The sequence below is a fragment of the Hirundo rustica genome, chromosome 9 (genome assembly GCF_015227805.2).
Source record: "Hirundo rustica isolate bHirRus1 chromosome 9, bHirRus1.pri.v3, whole genome shotgun sequence".
NCBI lineage: Eukaryota > Metazoa > Chordata > Aves > Passeriformes > Hirundinidae > Hirundo > Hirundo rustica.
This window is the reverse complement of record NC_053458.1, coordinates 2,615,577-2,632,082: the sequence shown is the minus strand read 5'-3', so window position 1 is coordinate 2,632,082 and position 16,506 is coordinate 2,615,577. Positions and strand designations below refer to the sequence as shown.

The window sequence follows — 16,506 nt, the reverse complement described above, 5'->3', positions numbered from 1 at the left end:
GTTTGAGTTGGTTCTGGGAACAACTCTGTGATTGCTGTATAAATCAATGCAGCAAAGGTGGTGGAGCTGTGCTGATCAATACCAGCTGAGAGTTTGGTGCTAGAAATTCCTGCTTGTGATGGAAATGATGATGTAGGTCATGAATCATAATTATCAGGCAAAAAAATGGATTGTGTGGAGTCTTGTTACCTTCAGTGGGTTTACTCACTCAAGTTGGAGCTGGTCACGTGAGGGAAAAAAAATATAGAAGTATGAGAGAAAAACTCTATAAAACAAAATGCTGTGCTTATATTCTGACTCCTATCTGATGAGGAGTATTCTATGAAACAGAACACACAGCAATCTGTGAGATTATAAAACATTGTTGCTGCCTGTTCTCTCCTAAATGAGCAAAACAGTGAGAAAAAAACCCAGCACGTAACTGTGCAAACAAGACCTTGAATTGTTTCAAATGTTGCCACAGTTGTCATTTTTGCTGCCATTTTCTCACGTGGGTTCTCGTGGCCGTGAGGATGGCCCTGCACAGTGTCGGTTTTGTGACGGAACAGATACTCTATGGATGGACTGGGAGCACTTTTTGCCATTTTATTTGCTTTTTGAAGGACGGGAGGCTGCAGACAGGAGATCACATCTTGCAGATTGGAGGGACCAACGTGCAAGGGATGACCAGTGAGCAAGTTGCCCAAGTGCTGAGGAACTGTGGGAATTCTGTCAGGATGATCGTTGCAAGGGACCCCAAGTGTGAAGTCATGGAGGCTCCACCAGCTCCCCTGAGCTGGCCAGTCAGCGCATTACCTTCCCTCCAAAATGGAAATGTGAGTATCTGCTGCTTCCTTGTGACATTTTTAAGCGTGTTTGTGGCTGGTGATCAGAAAGGAAGGAGAGAACAGAGTGTTCTTGGGTCCTGAAGCGCTTCTCCTCTCTTCAGTTTCCAGATGTCATATTCCTTTGTTTAAGTGGTCATTATTTTAGCCCTGCCTTCTATAATTTTTCCCTTTTTCCTGGATCTTATTAGTACCTATAATCTTGGGATTGGAACGATCAGCTTCACAGAATTTATTTCAGAGTGGCTAATTTAATTACCAAGACTATAAACATTATCGATAAGTGGTACTTTTAGTTCTTCTTCTTAGCTCATTAGATTTTTTCCTAATCAATCACTTGTAAGTGGATTTAAAACTGGACTGTGAATTTCCCTAGTCTGAAATCCAGACAGCCACGGCCACACCAGAATTATTCAGCACAATCATCTTTTTATGAAACATAAGTGCAATGTTTTCATAGTCTACGCTACTGCCTGTGATAGGAAATATATCTAAAAATTTTGAAACTTGTTTTAGCAAATCTTATCATGGTCATATCAAAGTCTCTTGTTTTTGAAGTCATTCTTTTCAGTTTTGAGTAATTAAAATCAACAAATGCTACACTAAGTGTACAGTAGGTCTCGAAACATAAACAAAGCTGTGCTTGTGTACCATCTGCTACTACTGTGCTGCTTAGATTTAGGTGTAGAATCTGAGTAGCCTTTTCTTCCTTGCTTAGTTCCTTGAATGTGGATGAAGATAGCTGGGTTTTGGGGTTTTTTTTAAAGCACTGTTTGTAAAGGTCAGAGTAGAAGTCACTTTGCTACAGACTCCCCTCTTTGCTCGCTGGGCACAGTCACAGCAGAGGCAGCTCTGTGTTTTACATCCCTGGGAAAATGCTGTGGCCGTGTCAGCCAAGGATTTTGGGTCCTTCTCGAGCTCCTTTTCTCCCCAGGGGATCCGCAGGAGGGGTCAGGCAGTGCCCAGGAGATGGAAGGGGTGATCTGCATCCCTGAGGCTGGGGTCTCAAAGCTGGGCTTGTCCAGCGCTCTGACAGGAGCCTTTCCAAGGGGATCAGCGTTGTTATGAGCCCTTCTTTCCTGACTGGATCATGTTTTCCAGGGGGAAAAATCATTTTCTGAACTAAATAGTGCCTTCATGTGTAGATCTGAAGAAACTCCTCTTTCTAGTGCCAGGAGAAATTTGGAAAGGCAGGATTAGTTGTTAATCTGAGTGCATTTATTAATTTAATGATGATTTCAATGATCCACTGTTCAGTTTGTGTCAGATTTATCCTGGAACTTATCCCTATAATCTAGTTTTTCTCTGGTTTCTGAGTAGTTTGACTTGCTGTGAGCTTTGGAATGGAAAATATTTCCCTTTTCTCTTTTTTTTTGCAAACCAGCAGAGAGGCATTTTTAATGGGTGGTTAGTTATTTTCAGTTTTATATTCATATTTAATTTTCTTTGAATTTCCTGCGGTAGAGAACACTACTATTCTCTGGTTTCTCTATTGAAGCTATTTCTGTGTGGGCACAAGAAAACAATCTTATTATCTGTACTGGCCAAGCTAGTGACAGCAGCGTGAGCAGCCTGCTTGTGCTGACCATATTTAGGACTTTGCACTTTGATTTTTCTGGTCTTCATTTCAATTATTTTGCATTCTAGCAGGAGCATTACACAGAGAGAAGTGTTTGTGGCCAGAGCACTGACTCTGAGGAGCTTTTTGATTGTCAAAACAGCCTCAAGGCTCTCAGGCTCCATTTCAGGTCTTGCTGTGGGCTTGTTTACTGTAGATAAGTGACAGCATCCAAACTTATCTTCGTCTCCATCAGCCTCTTCTGGAGCAAGGGAGTTGGGAGGCATTTAATGAGCTTAATGACTTTGCTGGTGGAGGGAGGTGTGTGTGATGAGGAGATAGTGCCCATCGATTTCTGTTCCATTGAGAAGTGAAATAGGTATGGCTGGAACTCTGGGCTGCTTTTAATATGGGTCCTTCCAAAGCTGCTACTTGGCAAGCATTTGATTGAACTTCTCTTTTTTCACTCCCTTAAGAAATGTTTTCCATTTCCCCGGTCCGTTTTTTTTTGCTGTTGGCAGTGACAGGATCCCTCTTGATTTCATCACTTTACCAGACCTTACTCTCATCATCTTCTTTTTGATCTCACTGCTCTGTATCTGATTACAGAAAGCAAACAACTCTATGTATTTTAATTTATCCCCTGCAATCCCAGATTTATGTGCTTGATTGTTTTTCTCTTTTGGTCTCACCAGTGTCTTTGGTGTTCCCTGTTTGAACTCTTGCCTTGCAGTTCTGATTTTTACTGGTCGGAAGAGAGTTGCTCAGACATCCCAGGGTCAGCTCTGTAGGGACTTTACAAATTAATTTACGTTGCATTTAAGCAAAAGGAAAAACAAAATCACTTCTCGCTTCTGAAGGTCTTAGCTAACCTGCAATATTGTAATTGCCCTGGAAAATTTTGAGATTTTTTTTTTTTTACTGTCTTGTGCTTTATTTATAGGATAATGACAGCTTTTTCGATACCTATGACGTTGAACTTATAAAAAAGAATGGGCAAAGCCTGGGAATAACAATTGTTGGATATGCTGGCACGTGTGATATAGGTGAGTTGTACAGGATTTAGGAAAATGTTGGACAGAGGCTTCTCAAATACCCTTTATTGACCATGGAGAAAAAAAATAGCTCCTACCTGTGCTAGGATTGGGGACATGATATTCACACGAGATCAGCATCTCGTATTTAGCTGGAGTTTGTGAAAGGGAAATGTTAATGTTTCAGAGATTTCTTTTTTTTTTTTCCCCTTGTTTTTGTTTCCTTATTCTCATTGGGAGTTAAAATTAATAATCAAACTGCAAACACGACAAAGGACAGCTTTTCTGATTTCCGTGTTTCTCTTCTCTGTTCTTTTTTTTTTTTTTTTTTTTAAAGAAAAATCCTTTTTCATTAAGATTTAAAGTACTAAATTCTTCAGCTGTAAGATGATTGAAGTCCTGATCAAAGTCCTTAAGCTCATACTTTACTTTTAGCTTAGTTAGTCCTATTGAAATCAAGCGCAGCGTGGATTTAAGTGATTGTGGTTTAAAGCCTCGGTAAGCACAAGGATGAATCCATGGAGGAGGTGGCCGTTTGTGAGCCATTTTGAGGAAAAACATGTGAGGTCAGTGTACAGGTGGTTGTGTCAGTGCTGGTTTGTTGGTTTTTTTTCCACCAGAGATCCTCAGTTTTGTGTCAGGCTGTGGGAGTGGTAACGTGCAGATGGTGGTGGTTTACAGAGTCGTCACTTTATGGGGCAGAAGGAAGCGTGTGAAAAAGGCTGGGATTAAAAACCTTAATAAGAAAAAAAGAAACAAATTAGGTTAATGCAGTGACTTGTTTCTCTTCTCCCCCTCAACAGAACCTTCAGGGATTTTTGTGAAAAATATAATACCTGGTAGTGCTGCTGACCACAATGGCCAAATTCATGTTCACGACAAAATCGTTGCTGTAAGTAAAATACTGTGCTTATATATTGCTGTGGAACTAATACATTTCACATCTCTATTAAAAGAACAACATAGTAAAGACTTTCTAAAACTAATTAATCCTCCTCTGCTTTGCAGAAGAAATAATTTAGTGGTTCGTGTTTGTTTAGGTGGATTGTGACAGAAGTGAGCTTTGGCTTGCTGTGGTTAAAGTATTATTTTATATTCAAAGAGGAAGTAAATAGTAGTTAACTGTGAAAGAGGCAAGCATTTGGATTAAAGTGTTTCAGAGTGGAGAATCTTGGCTTTTGGCCTGCAGTAAAGATGAGCAGCATTAACTTCTGCTTGAATTGAACGTGATTCGGGGATTGTTAAGATTCTGCAAGATGTGGCACATTGTTTGTGCTCCTTAATGGCTCTGCAGTGTGGATACAATCAAAACCTTGATGCTCACAATTTAGGTTTAAAAGCCCAAGCTTTATGTGTAGGAAAATGGAGAAACCATTGAGTAACAGTGAATTGAATAATAGCCAATTTTGCATTCACTGCGCAAGCAGGAATGAGTTCCGCAGTCCTTTTGTTTTAAGAGATAATATTTATGGAGATATGTTTTTAAATTACTTTTAAAAATGTGTGCCGTGCCAGACCTTCCAAACTCAGCTTCTCCTCTGTGAGAGCAAAAATTAATATAACCTTTTATCTGCAGGAAAGGCCCTGTTGATGCATGACCTGACAGGGAGGTGAACAGAGTATTTTGGGTGTAAATTAAAAAAAGCTGATAATATAAAAATTGGACTGTTTAGGGTGGATTATACAAACAGTTGTCTGTAGAGGCTTGTTTGGGGCATGTTGGAAATCCATGAGAAAACCAGCAGTGATAATGAACTGAACAGAGTTCTAGGCTGGATACTCTGCTTGGAACCTTCATCCACAGTCCTTGTCAAGCTGGTTTTGGTTAGCAGAAAAAAAAAATTAAGGAAAAATCTGTGCATACTTGTATCAGACTAATACACTCTGTTTTGTGGTTGTCCCTGTGAAAACAGGAGGAAGAAATGACTGTTGTGTTTCCTTCTAAAATGCACTTTGGAAATAAATTCTCGTCAGTGAAATGTAACAGATTTAATGAGATTGTTTTGCAAATATTGCTGTCTTGGGAGAGTAACCCTGTAATTCCTGCACTAAATAACGTGGCTGTTGTTGCAGCCCATGGTACTCCACAACCCAGCCTAAGAATGCAGCACAATCACTGGGGTTTTTTGGTACAATTTTCTTGTTTTAGGTTGATGGAGTCAACATACAGGATTTTACCAACCAAGAAGTGGTAGAGGCACTGCGAAACACGGGGCAGACCGTACGTCTCACCTTGCTCAGAAGGAAACCTTCCTTCACTATTTCTTCAGGAACACCTTCAGATCGAGGTAATTCTTTTTTTCTAGCAACTGATTTTATTTTTCACTCAATTTGCAGTTACCTCATTTAACGGTTTAGGGCTGGATACCACATGATCCTCAGGTTTTTTTAACGGTGCGCTGTAGAAAATTGACATACTTAAAGGAGGAATGGGAAGAAACTAAAATGAGAGATTCAGGAAATTTTAGTGCAAAACTCCTATGTAGCCACCCCACCAAAAAAAAAAAAAAAAGAATTAGTGAGGTGGTGCTACTACTTCCTACATTTTGCAGCCTATGATTTGGGGGTTTTTTCATCTGTTTTCACAGTGCAAGCAGCTGTTCCAATGTTTGTGTCCCCTGGAGCTCTAGGGACTGAAATTAGTGTGGCCACTAAGAATGAGGGAAAACAAGAACAGAAGGATGATCTTCACAGTGAAAAGGAGCAGAGCCTGCATCAAGCAGGTAGACAAGATGTCTTGCAGTGCCTCTTCTGAGTCTGCTTAAAAGTCTGGTTACCATCTGTGATCCATTTTCAGCACTGAGGGGCTGTCAAGGCTTACTCCACCTTTAGCTTTTGCCCTGCAGTGCTTTCTGAAGTAAAGCTCTGCCTCTTGGATCTGACCAACTCTTGCACCCCACCCTGTCCCCAAACTGCAGCACAGTCCACAGGTCTGCTGAGAACGGATTCTGTGATATCCCAGGGCCTGTGATTCTCTGGATCTTCTTCCTTGCACAGAATTTGCCCTTCTCCAGTCAGCAGTGGTCCCCTTTGTTTTGGGAAGGTTCTGTTAAGGCTGCAGTCAGTGGAGATGCAGCTCTTTCAGTACTCAGGAATTACTCTCATTAACTCTGGAGAGCTGAAAGCCTCCAGCCCAGTGATTCCTCCTCGTGGTCCTGGTCCTGCACTGATGACCTGAAGTGTCCTGCCTGCAGTTTTCTCCTGAGAGGGGCTTTATTTATCATCCTCCTCTGCTGCCAGGGCCCTGCACTGGCCTGCTGGGTGAGCAGCATCAGGAGATGGGACAGCAGGGAATCCGTATTTATTATCATTGTTACCTCAGTCATACCCATTTTCCTGGCTGGGCTCGATAATCTTAGAGATCTTTTCCTGCCTTAATGACTCTGTGATCTTCTTGCCTTCACACATCTTAGAATCCTGCAGAGTATTTTCATAATATTCTTCTGGTTTCCTGTACCACATCTCTGAAGCCCATTTGCTGCAGTTTCCTCTTTTGGCACTGCAGGAGCTTCATCAGAACTCGTGTCTTAGGTGTAAAGACCCGATACCTGGAGTTCAGAAAAGGCATTTTTTTAACCAAAGGCATTCAGACACAGGGGCAGGTCACAATGGAATGGGCTGCTCTGGGTTTTAGCTGACTTTGAAACCAAGGCTCGGAGGTCTTTCCAGAATCTTCAACTCCCCCACAGATTTCTGGGCTCCTCTACAGGAACTTCTGGGTGAGTTTATACAGCTTGTGTTAAAGTCAGCATAAATTATCCTTATGCCTTGTAGTTTCTAAGATATGTAGATGTAATAGAGGATTCTAAATTACGGCTGTCAATGAATAGCAATTTTGCTGTGATTGCTGAAGATCTGTCAGTATTAAAGACAACCTGGAAACGAGAGAAATGTAGCAGTTCCTATATTCCATTCTGTTTTACTTTTCTGTCCAAGCCTTGCAACCAGACATCCTTTGTTGTGACTTCTGCATGTTCCCAGAGACAGGAAGCCAGAACAGAGGTGGCTGAGTAGCTGAGAGTTGAGGTTCTCAAAGCATTGTTTTGCTATGGCAGAGGCTGGGAAAGAGCAGCACTTTGTCTGTCCTGTGTCACTTAACCAGTTTTGGGGCTTTTTTTTCACTGTGGGACTTCTATGCATATTTTACTCCTGCAGAAATACGATGTACGCGGTTTCACCTTGGAGCAGAATTTAACGGCCGAGTTTAAATGCCAAAGATAGGTGCTTATTTTGGATGTGGTGATGGGCACTTCGTTATAATGGTGCTAAAGTAAATAACTGCTAATTGAAGGCTCTGACCAAACTCTGGAAATGCTTTTAGAAGTTTAATGTAAAAGGTATGTTTTATAAAATGCGCATTACTTCCCTTCAAGCCCGGTTGTGTGAAATTCTTATTAAACTGTGTTTCCTGGGGAGGTATTAAATAGTAATTCTGGCTAGGCAAAGCCACGTTTAAGCAGTTCTGGTACAAAGGCAGCGAGGTTTGGGCTGCAACGTGCACAGGGCCTGAAACTTTGTGCTAGCAGAGTGCAGGCAATGAATTTAACAGCTGCAGGCTGGGTAGGACTGCTCCATCCTGCCTTGCAGGGGTACTCAGAACCCACAATGCTGAGAGTCAAGAGCTTGGGAGATGTCTGAGGAAAAAGCCCCAGCAGTAAGGCAGGTAAAGGCAGGGCTTTAATGAAAAGCACACCCTTGTCTGAGTAACTTTGTGAGAGCAAGAGGAAGCTGCCAGAAAAAAAAAAAAAAAAAAAAAAAATTAAAAAAAAAAAAAAATCCCAGTTTTGAAGAAGCTGACGGTTTTGAGCAGAAAAGAAGATTTTTACAATACGTTTGTGGTTTCTTCTCGACGGTTGCTAATTAGAAATGAAAAACTGCCCGGAAGCGCAGGCAGAAGGACAGGCTAAATATGCTGAAAAGTTGCTGCTAATGAAAGCTGGCGCTGGGAAGTGTTTTCATTTCTGAGGCCTTGCACATTATAGAAGACACGGTACATATGTCAGGTCATGAGGAATTCAGCTGGATGAGAGACTAGAAAGAAATTTCCTATTAGCTGCCATGTGGAAAAAGCTGTTTGGGGAAAAAAAGGAACGTTGTAAGTGAATTGAGTGATGCCACTGGAATTGAATATATTCAATCCAAATCCCTTCAGCCCACATTTCCACAGTTCCAAGGAAGTTACAAGCAGGGACTTCAAAGTGTATTTGAAAGAAGGAAAGGGGAAAACTTCAAATGGAGACGTGCCTCAGCACCTGCTCTGAGCAACTCATAGATTTTGGTAATGTGTTTTGGAAGTGACAAAAAAAATCTGTGTTCAGCCAGCTGAACACAGCTTACAGTTGCTGAACTGAACTTTGAGCTTGACCCTGAGATTCATTACTCCTGGTGAACCTTAAAATCTATATTTGGCCTCACAGGGGATTGCAGGTGCTCAGGTCCTGTGTGTTCACACTGTTGTAACTCTGTAATAGCAGAAAAAGAGACTCAGGAATTTCTGTCCCTCCGTTTTTGTGCAAATGGGAGGAGCAGAAGAATGCACTGGTGCTCTGGTTTTGGTACAGCTGAGAAGTAAAGAAGTTATCAGCCTGTGCTTGATAATAAGTCTCACATTAGAAACTTTGATTTCCAGTGAAGTTAAAAAACCTTAACTAGCAGTTGAGAATTTGAGAACAGTTTGCCTTCCCATTATTTTTTAAGGAGATAATTTATTTCAGAGACAACTGTGGGCTGTATTAACAAACCTAAGTTTTTAATCTTGGTGGGATGTGGTTTTGGTAGCAGAAAATAGCCGTCAGGATTGCTGAAATTCTCAGATATCTGTGTCTGCTTGAGCCTGCAGGCTGAAAATCCTCTGGATATTTCCAAGTGACACCTCAGCTGTCAGGCTCTGAGCAGTGTGGCTTCTCAGCACAGATCAGACAGAATTTGCCTGTCTGGCATGGCTGAAAGCGAGCTGGAGAGGTACAGGGGTGGGCTGTGTCGTAGAAGCAAACTTCAGTCTCTGTTTTTATTGAGCGGGAAACTTCAAAGTTACAAAAGCGTGCGATGAGGATTGTATTGCAGAGCTTTTGCTTCGCGGTCTGCGGAGGTGTTGAAAGCAGAGGCAGCTTGACCACGCCATTTGTGCAGGCTTTTGCTCCTAGGTGGCCTCTGAGCTCCTCGTGGTGTCTTCACAATCCCCGCACCGAGGTATTTTCCTCACTGCTTGCGTGCAGAACGTGAGCTTGCGCTTCACGTTCCGAATTTCAGGGCTCTGCGCCTCGTCCAGACATCTGACAAACTACTGCAGTCGTTCAGAGGGGGGGAAAATGAAAAAAACAACCACCCCAGCTTTTGGTAATTCGGCCCCCAGATGCTGCTGCTGTCGCTGCTGGATGGAATTTGCTGTAGAGCTTGATTCTTACCAGTTACACATTGCTCCAGCTTGGAACTTTATATGTGAGCTGAGCTTCTGGCTGAGGTCAAACGCAGGGCAGCCAGTCATTTTCTGCTGTCTAGCTCTGTCAAATTGTCTTACAGGACTGTAACCAACTGCCTCGGTTGCATAAGTAAGAAAGCTGAAAAGATATAAATGTCAAGATAGCCAAGTTCCCACGGAAGGCTGGTTTAGAGCTGGAGCTTATATTAAAGCTCATGTTACTTACTGGCCTAATTAAAGCAGACAAGGCTTTATACCTGCCAAATGTATAAATAAAGTCTGTTCCTGCATTGTGCTGATGCAGCCCCTCGATAACAGCAATATCTTGTCAGGTGTTTTCCTTCTTAAGGGGGCTCATTTGGGCGGGAGACGACGTTTGCCTGGAGTGGGGAAGCGTTTTTACGGCAACAAACGATGAAGTCGCGTGAAATTTGTTTTGCAGGCTGAAAGAATGATTTATTTACAGTACTGCACGGCGCAGAACTCACATCTCATCACCAAGCATCACCTCTTCTGCCTCTCAGCTGAATAAATCACACTTTTACAGGAGCTGACATTTTGCATTGTTTTCCTAAGAAAGGCATTTTTGATTTGCGCTGTTTGATAGACTCAGCTTAATGCACTTCCCTTTTGGGGATTATACCCTCTAATCTTTTATTTACACTGAATTTTTATTGGAGTGTTTAGAAGTAAATGTACTTCTGAAGGTACAATATGCTTGTAAATTTAATATTCATTTTCATATTTAGGAAGAGTCCCGCTCCCTCCTGCACATGAGCTGAAATCCAAGTGGGAAAACCTGCTGGGACCAGAATATGAAGTTATGGTATGTTTTATTTCAATAAACTACGTTCATGAATGTTATTTCTTTAAATTACAGATCTGTGAGCTTAGCATTACAGGCTGTTTATAGAACAGTTCAGTGTTTGGAAGAGATCAGTAACATCAAATTTTCTTTCCTGTAACATCAGGGCTGAAATGTATGTTATAATGAGTTGGGGGATTTGTTGCCCTTTTATTTTATTCTGTTTATATGGATACTGTTGTACAAATACGAGACAGGAACAGTGATTTAAGGAAATCAGCTGTCCTGTTAAATCTGCATCATAGCAGCAACTTAAATTATATGGCATTTTTAGGATTTCATTCATGATCTATTTGTTTTACTGGGCACTGAATTTAAAAAAAGGGCTCAGGATAGAGCTTCTGTTTTCAGAAGAGTCTTACCATTTTATCTGAAGAGTGAAAGAATGGTTTTCCAACATGCTGGGAAAACACAAAGTAGTTCTCAACAGCGTAACTTTGTGGTGCCAGTGTCTAGTAGACATTTCTTCACTTCATATTAAATAATTGCCTAGCAAAAGATTGTTATGATGAATTGTCAGGAGGAGTTGATGGAAATTGTAATTCACTTGTTCCTTTCAGTGCTGGCTGAGCCAGCGAGTGCAGATAAAGGACTCGGGACAGCGTTCTTTCCGAAGCCTTAAAAAAATTCTCACCGCCACCAAGAAAATGCCCTGTTTGTCTTTGCAATGCTTGTCCAGTTGATTTAGAGACACTTATTTTTACTACTTGGAGTAACCCTCGTTCCAGTCACTCGCTGGGAGATTTAAAGTAGCTTTAAGAATTGCCTTGAGAAACTCGCTTCCCTTCTTTCCATTAGCACTCCTTTAAGGTCTGAGCCTCGCGTGAGATTACGTACACGACGCAGTAAATCTGTTTGGCTTCCCACTTCAGTTGCTTGGTATTCCCACCCTTACATTTGCAGGGGCTGATATTACCTCCCTGAGCACTCTCACACTTCCCACAGAGGATGGAATCCTGCTTAGCTGGTGAATCCAACCCTTCCCAATCCTCCTTCGGCGGCCGCCGCCGGTGAAACGTCAGCAGTGAAAATGTCAACGATGGGGCCTCTTGAATAATAGAAGGAAACTCTCCTGGCATCCCATTTTGAAAGTCATTTTTTGGTTCTGGTTGCCTGTGCCTCCCTCCTGCATTCAGTAGCAGTGTCCAGTTTGAGTCCAGCCCGTGACACTCCATTCCCTGTGTCCCACCATCCTCACTCAGCCCCCAGAGCTCACCCCAAGGTGTCCACAGCATTCTCTTATTTATCTTGAGAGGAAAAGGCTGTTTGAAGAGAGGGGCTGGTGGCCCAGGTGGCTTCTGTGCTGCTTCTGGTCCTTCTTGGTGCCAGTGGATGGGGCTGAGATCCCGAGCAGGGACCGTGTGGTGTCAGTCTGGCTGAGGAGCTACCTGTCATAAATCCATTTAGTTACGTGCATGGGCATGAAATGGGCTCTATCTGTCAGGAAAAACACCCTGACTACTGGAAAACAACATGCTGGAAGCCCTGTTTGAAACTAATCCAAAAGAAAAGTCTAATCTTTATCCAACTAGAAGTTTCCAAAGAAAAGTAACCTGATTTTTTGCAAGGCTCTGGGTTTTTTTTAACAAATCTACCAAGTGTAGCTTTCCTTTAAACATTCAACTTCAGATGCCCACATTCCAACCCTGTGCTATGGATGAGAGCTAAATGATCTTTAAGGTCTCTTCCAACCTAAACCATTCTATAATTTTGCCTTAATTAATTTAAAATTGGACTAAATAACCCCCCAAGGTTACAGACAAATCTGTTATTTTAAGGAGGGACAATACAAGAAAAGACACCGAACGGATTTCCTGTCCCTGGTTTAAATAACCCACTTTCCGTTCCCATTTTGTAATTGAAGTTACGTTTTTCAAGCCATGCTAGCAGCAGAAGTTGGGTTAGTCTGGATGGGAGATGGCTGCGCCATAGCCCGAGGTAACAACTTAAGCTGTCATACTTTCAAATTCTGACTGGCAACTCCGCGTGGGTATTTGTGTCAAACATAATGGCATTTTGTGCTTACACAGGATTACTGAACTTGACTAAAATTGTCATTTGGGCTCCGGGAATAGGATCATATTGGAGTCTGCTAGTAGTGCATAATCACCACATTCCTACTTGTAAATGTTCTGTGCCTGAAAGATTTTTCTAAGGTTTGTTTAAAATTATTTTGCATCTGTGTGACATTGTTTAAGTACGGTTTGTGTTGCTCGTGAGTTGGGTTTGTTTTTTCTGGTTTTTGGGTTTTTTTGCCAGAATTTCGTCGTTCTGGTAAAGTCTTTATTGTCCCGCTGTTGAAAAATGTTCTGATGTCCAATTTTTAGGTTGTGAACCTGGATATGCCCTTTAAGGACGATTCAGAGCTCCAGAAATACTCAAAGGTAGGGCTTACATGGTGGTTTCCTTTGTGGTATATGTTGGCAGAGTAATCCTGGGAGGGCATAACACAATTCCAGATGTGTTTCAGGAATATAGTGGTTTTGTGGTTCCATATTTTCCAAAAAAAAAAGCTTTTTTTTTTCCTATTCTTTACAGAATAAGCAATATTCTGCTTATCTCCTGGGCTGATCCAATACCTTTTCATAGCACAGGCAAATGAACCTTTTTACAGTTCATTGCCAAAACCCCAAACAACAAAAAAACACCCTCAAACCATGCACATAAACCCCACATTTTGGGGTATTTAATTGCACAGAATGGAGCAGAGGTTGAAACTACTGAACAACTCTTTTATCCCACAGAGGATTTTACTGTAGTGATCCTGGCTCAGGGAAAGGGATGTGTAATTCATTTAAATTGTCAAATCTTTAATTTCATTTCCAAGAGATTTTCAAGACACCCATGTTAATGTTGTGGAAAAGGGGTTTTTAGAGGTGCGGCATTTATATATTTGTGAGGACACCTCAGTGGGGAAGAGCCATAAAGTCATGATCAGACATGGCTCTGAAGGAAGGCTGTGCATCAGTGGATTGCTCCTTTTATTTGAATATCCAGAATAATTTGGGAAGCAGAACAGTCAGTGCTTGAACTCCAGTAATAAAAAGCCAGAAAAAGTCCAAACTAAAGGAGCAGCTCCTGCTGATCATCTCTTCCCCCCAAGTTGCCATAATTTCTTCTGCCTTGTCTGGAAAGTGTACCACTTTTATTCTACTTTTCCTAATATTAGCAGACTTAAGGCACTGAGGGTTGGAGTTTCCCTAGACAAAAATTCCAAATTAGGGAGTCTCAGTGAGAAAATCAGTGATTTCCCCTTGCAGAAAAAAGGATGTCAGCTTTAGTAAATACTTACAGAGGACACTTCATGGATATTTTTTCTACCTCGAAGTAGTGTAGCTCCCAAAGGAGTAAGACAGCTGATCTTCTGGTGAGATTTTAGGGCAATTATGGAATTTATTTTATTCCTTTATTCATTTCTATTTCTTTTATATTTGTTTTGCTCCAAACCCCATGGAAGAGGGGTTGGAACTGGATGATATTTAAGGTCCCTTCCAACCCAAACCGTTCTGTGATTTGTTGACAGCTCACCTTTAGGGTGGTACTTCTCTCTGTGTTTTTCCCAGTAAGTTTAATTATTTGAGAACACAGTTCAAATTGCCTTTTACCCCAAAGAGCAGGCTGGTTTTTTATTTGTGCAAACAGTTTTTGAAGAGAAGCTGTGGACAGTTGTGCTGTAACACAGGTGAGGTCACTGTGAACATTTAATCATCTTACTGTGGGTTCAGTCTGGTGAGCTGCTGAATCCTAAATCTGTTTTTATCGTGGTAGACAAAGCTTTATACTTAAATGTTTACTCATATTTATCTTTTGGCAGCTGTTACCCATCCACACTCTGAGATTAGGAGTTGAGCTGGACACTTTTGATGGACATCATTATATATCATCCATTGCTTCAGATGGCCCAGCTGCAGCCCTTGGTCATCTGCAACTGGAGGATGAACTTCTGGAGGTAAAAAAATAAAACAGGACCTCCAAAAAAAAAAAAAATTATGTCTTTCCTGTTTGTTTGGCCTTCTTAAAATGCTTCTCCTAAGTTCTAGCTTGGCTGCTGTGTGTGCAGTAGAATTATTCCAGATTAGTTGTGGAAGCAGAGCTGTGCTTTGGAATTCACATTCATTTTCTTCACTGTTCCCTTCCACATTTATGGACAAAAAGTCAATTTCTTGTGACCTCTCAGTGACTTCATGGGTATTTTTTTCTGAAATGGTTTAACATCTGTATCAAGAGTTACAAGGGCAGAGATAATATTTGCGTTGAATTATTTGTAGCTCAGTCTTTTGCAAAATTTGGCTTTGGCTTTTGTGGTGGATAATCTTTCTGAATATTTGTCGCCCCTAAAAAATTTACAACAGTCTCAGGAACAGTGGTTTCGGTTACACAATAAAACTTTTTTTGTTGAGTGCTGAAAGATATTTGTGTGTATGAGGAAATACATCAGTTTGTTTAAATGTGTATAAAGAGGTATTGGGGCAGCTTCAGAGTTACCAGAGTCACACCAGACCTATTTTCTCAGGAAAAAATAGTTATTTGCTAAAATTAAAATAATTCCTATTGTGTGTGTGTGTGCGTACATGTATCCATTGGTATCTCAGCCTGCCAGTGAAAATGCATTAATTTCTTACTGCAGGCTTACTCCTTGTGGAATATTTTGATATTTGAACCTTTTTTCTAGTGGATGCAAAGAACATTTAATGGAAACAGAATTAGGCCTTCTGAAAGATTGATTTGTTAGGTGTACAGCTATTTTGCTTTTACTCCTTCACCCTCTAACATCAAAAATGCATACTGATATCACTAAGACCTAAAACATTTTCTTACTGCTTAATGGAGGAAATCTTGATTCCTGAAGGAAGGGATTAATGGAATGCTGGAAGTATCGTTTAAATTGCTTGGCCACTAAACAAAAAAAAAATTATACAAAAAGCAATAATGCAGTGCTGTAGAGTAGCTTAGGAAACTTTAATTGTGTATATTTAACAGTTTTATGTATTACTCTGTACTCAGAATTAAGTTCACAGGTATGTCCAGACCTAGTGAGTGTAAATTTTTTGCTACTCTGTCACTGGGAAATAAACCCCAACAAAATAAAAGTGTGCTCTGGGGCTAAAGCTGTAAGTGCCAGGTTTAGCCCAGACTCTGTTTTTGCAGCCAAGTTATAAATCCCCTTAAACAGGGGTTTGCAGTGGAAAAAGTTACAGCCCCATTCCCCAGACAAGCAGCCTTACCTGGGCCTGATACATTTGGGATTGAAATATGACCAGCAAAGATTTTATTTTTTATTTTTTATTTTTTTCAACACACAGTGAGGTTGAATGTTGATTATTTTTAATGATGTGTCTGAATTATAACAGACAGCGCGATACCCCTCCCCTGCCCTTCACTCCAGCTAATTCCACTGTGTTCTTTTCCAGGAGTAAACTGCTTTTTTTGGTGCCCTTTTGTTGCACGATTGCCCTGCTGTTTGGGGGATGTGCTGAACGAGTGGGTGTAGGGCACCTTGCCTGCTCAGAGGCTGATTTCTGGCAGCTGCAGGAGGAGAACTGGGAGTGCCCAGGTCTGCTGGGAGGGTGCACAGCAGCTCTTCCCCATCCATCACGGGATGCTGAGAAGTGCTGGGAGTTTTCCACCACGCCGCCGCTCTCCGAGCATTAAAAAATCCTTACGCGTCGATCCTTCTGCTTAAATAATTAACTAATGGACGAGGCTGATAGCTCAGCACTTGCTGTAATTCTTGCAGAAAAAGCCCAGAGCAGTTTGTCTTGCCGTGGTGGGGGCCGGTTCCACCACTCTCCGTTTTTCTGCTCGGC

The 16,506-nt window shown here is 41.4% G+C and overlaps 1 protein-coding gene across 2 annotated transcripts in view; it reads left to right on the top strand.

The window, feature by feature from the left end:
• PATJ (PATJ crumbs cell polarity complex component) overlaps nt 1-16,506 on the top strand; it is a 141,320-nt gene that overhangs the window by 14,550 nt on the left and 110,264 nt on the right. Inside the window, exons 8-15 of one of the 2 annotated variants that reach the window (XM_040072880.2) lie at nt 603-815; nt 3,326-3,428; nt 4,220-4,308; nt 5,566-5,704; nt 6,005-6,139; nt 10,584-10,660; nt 13,027-13,083; nt 14,514-14,648. In XM_040072880.2, the coding sequence (XP_039928814.1) occupies nt 603-815; nt 3,326-3,428; nt 4,220-4,308; nt 5,566-5,704; nt 6,005-6,139; nt 10,584-10,660; nt 13,027-13,083; nt 14,514-14,648 (948 nt within the window). The remainder of the gene's footprint in view (nt 1-602; nt 816-3,325; nt 3,429-4,219; nt 4,309-5,565; nt 5,705-6,004; nt 6,140-10,583; nt 10,661-13,026; nt 13,084-14,513; nt 14,649-16,506) is intronic. The other variant, XM_040072877.1, reaches the window with a different exon arrangement.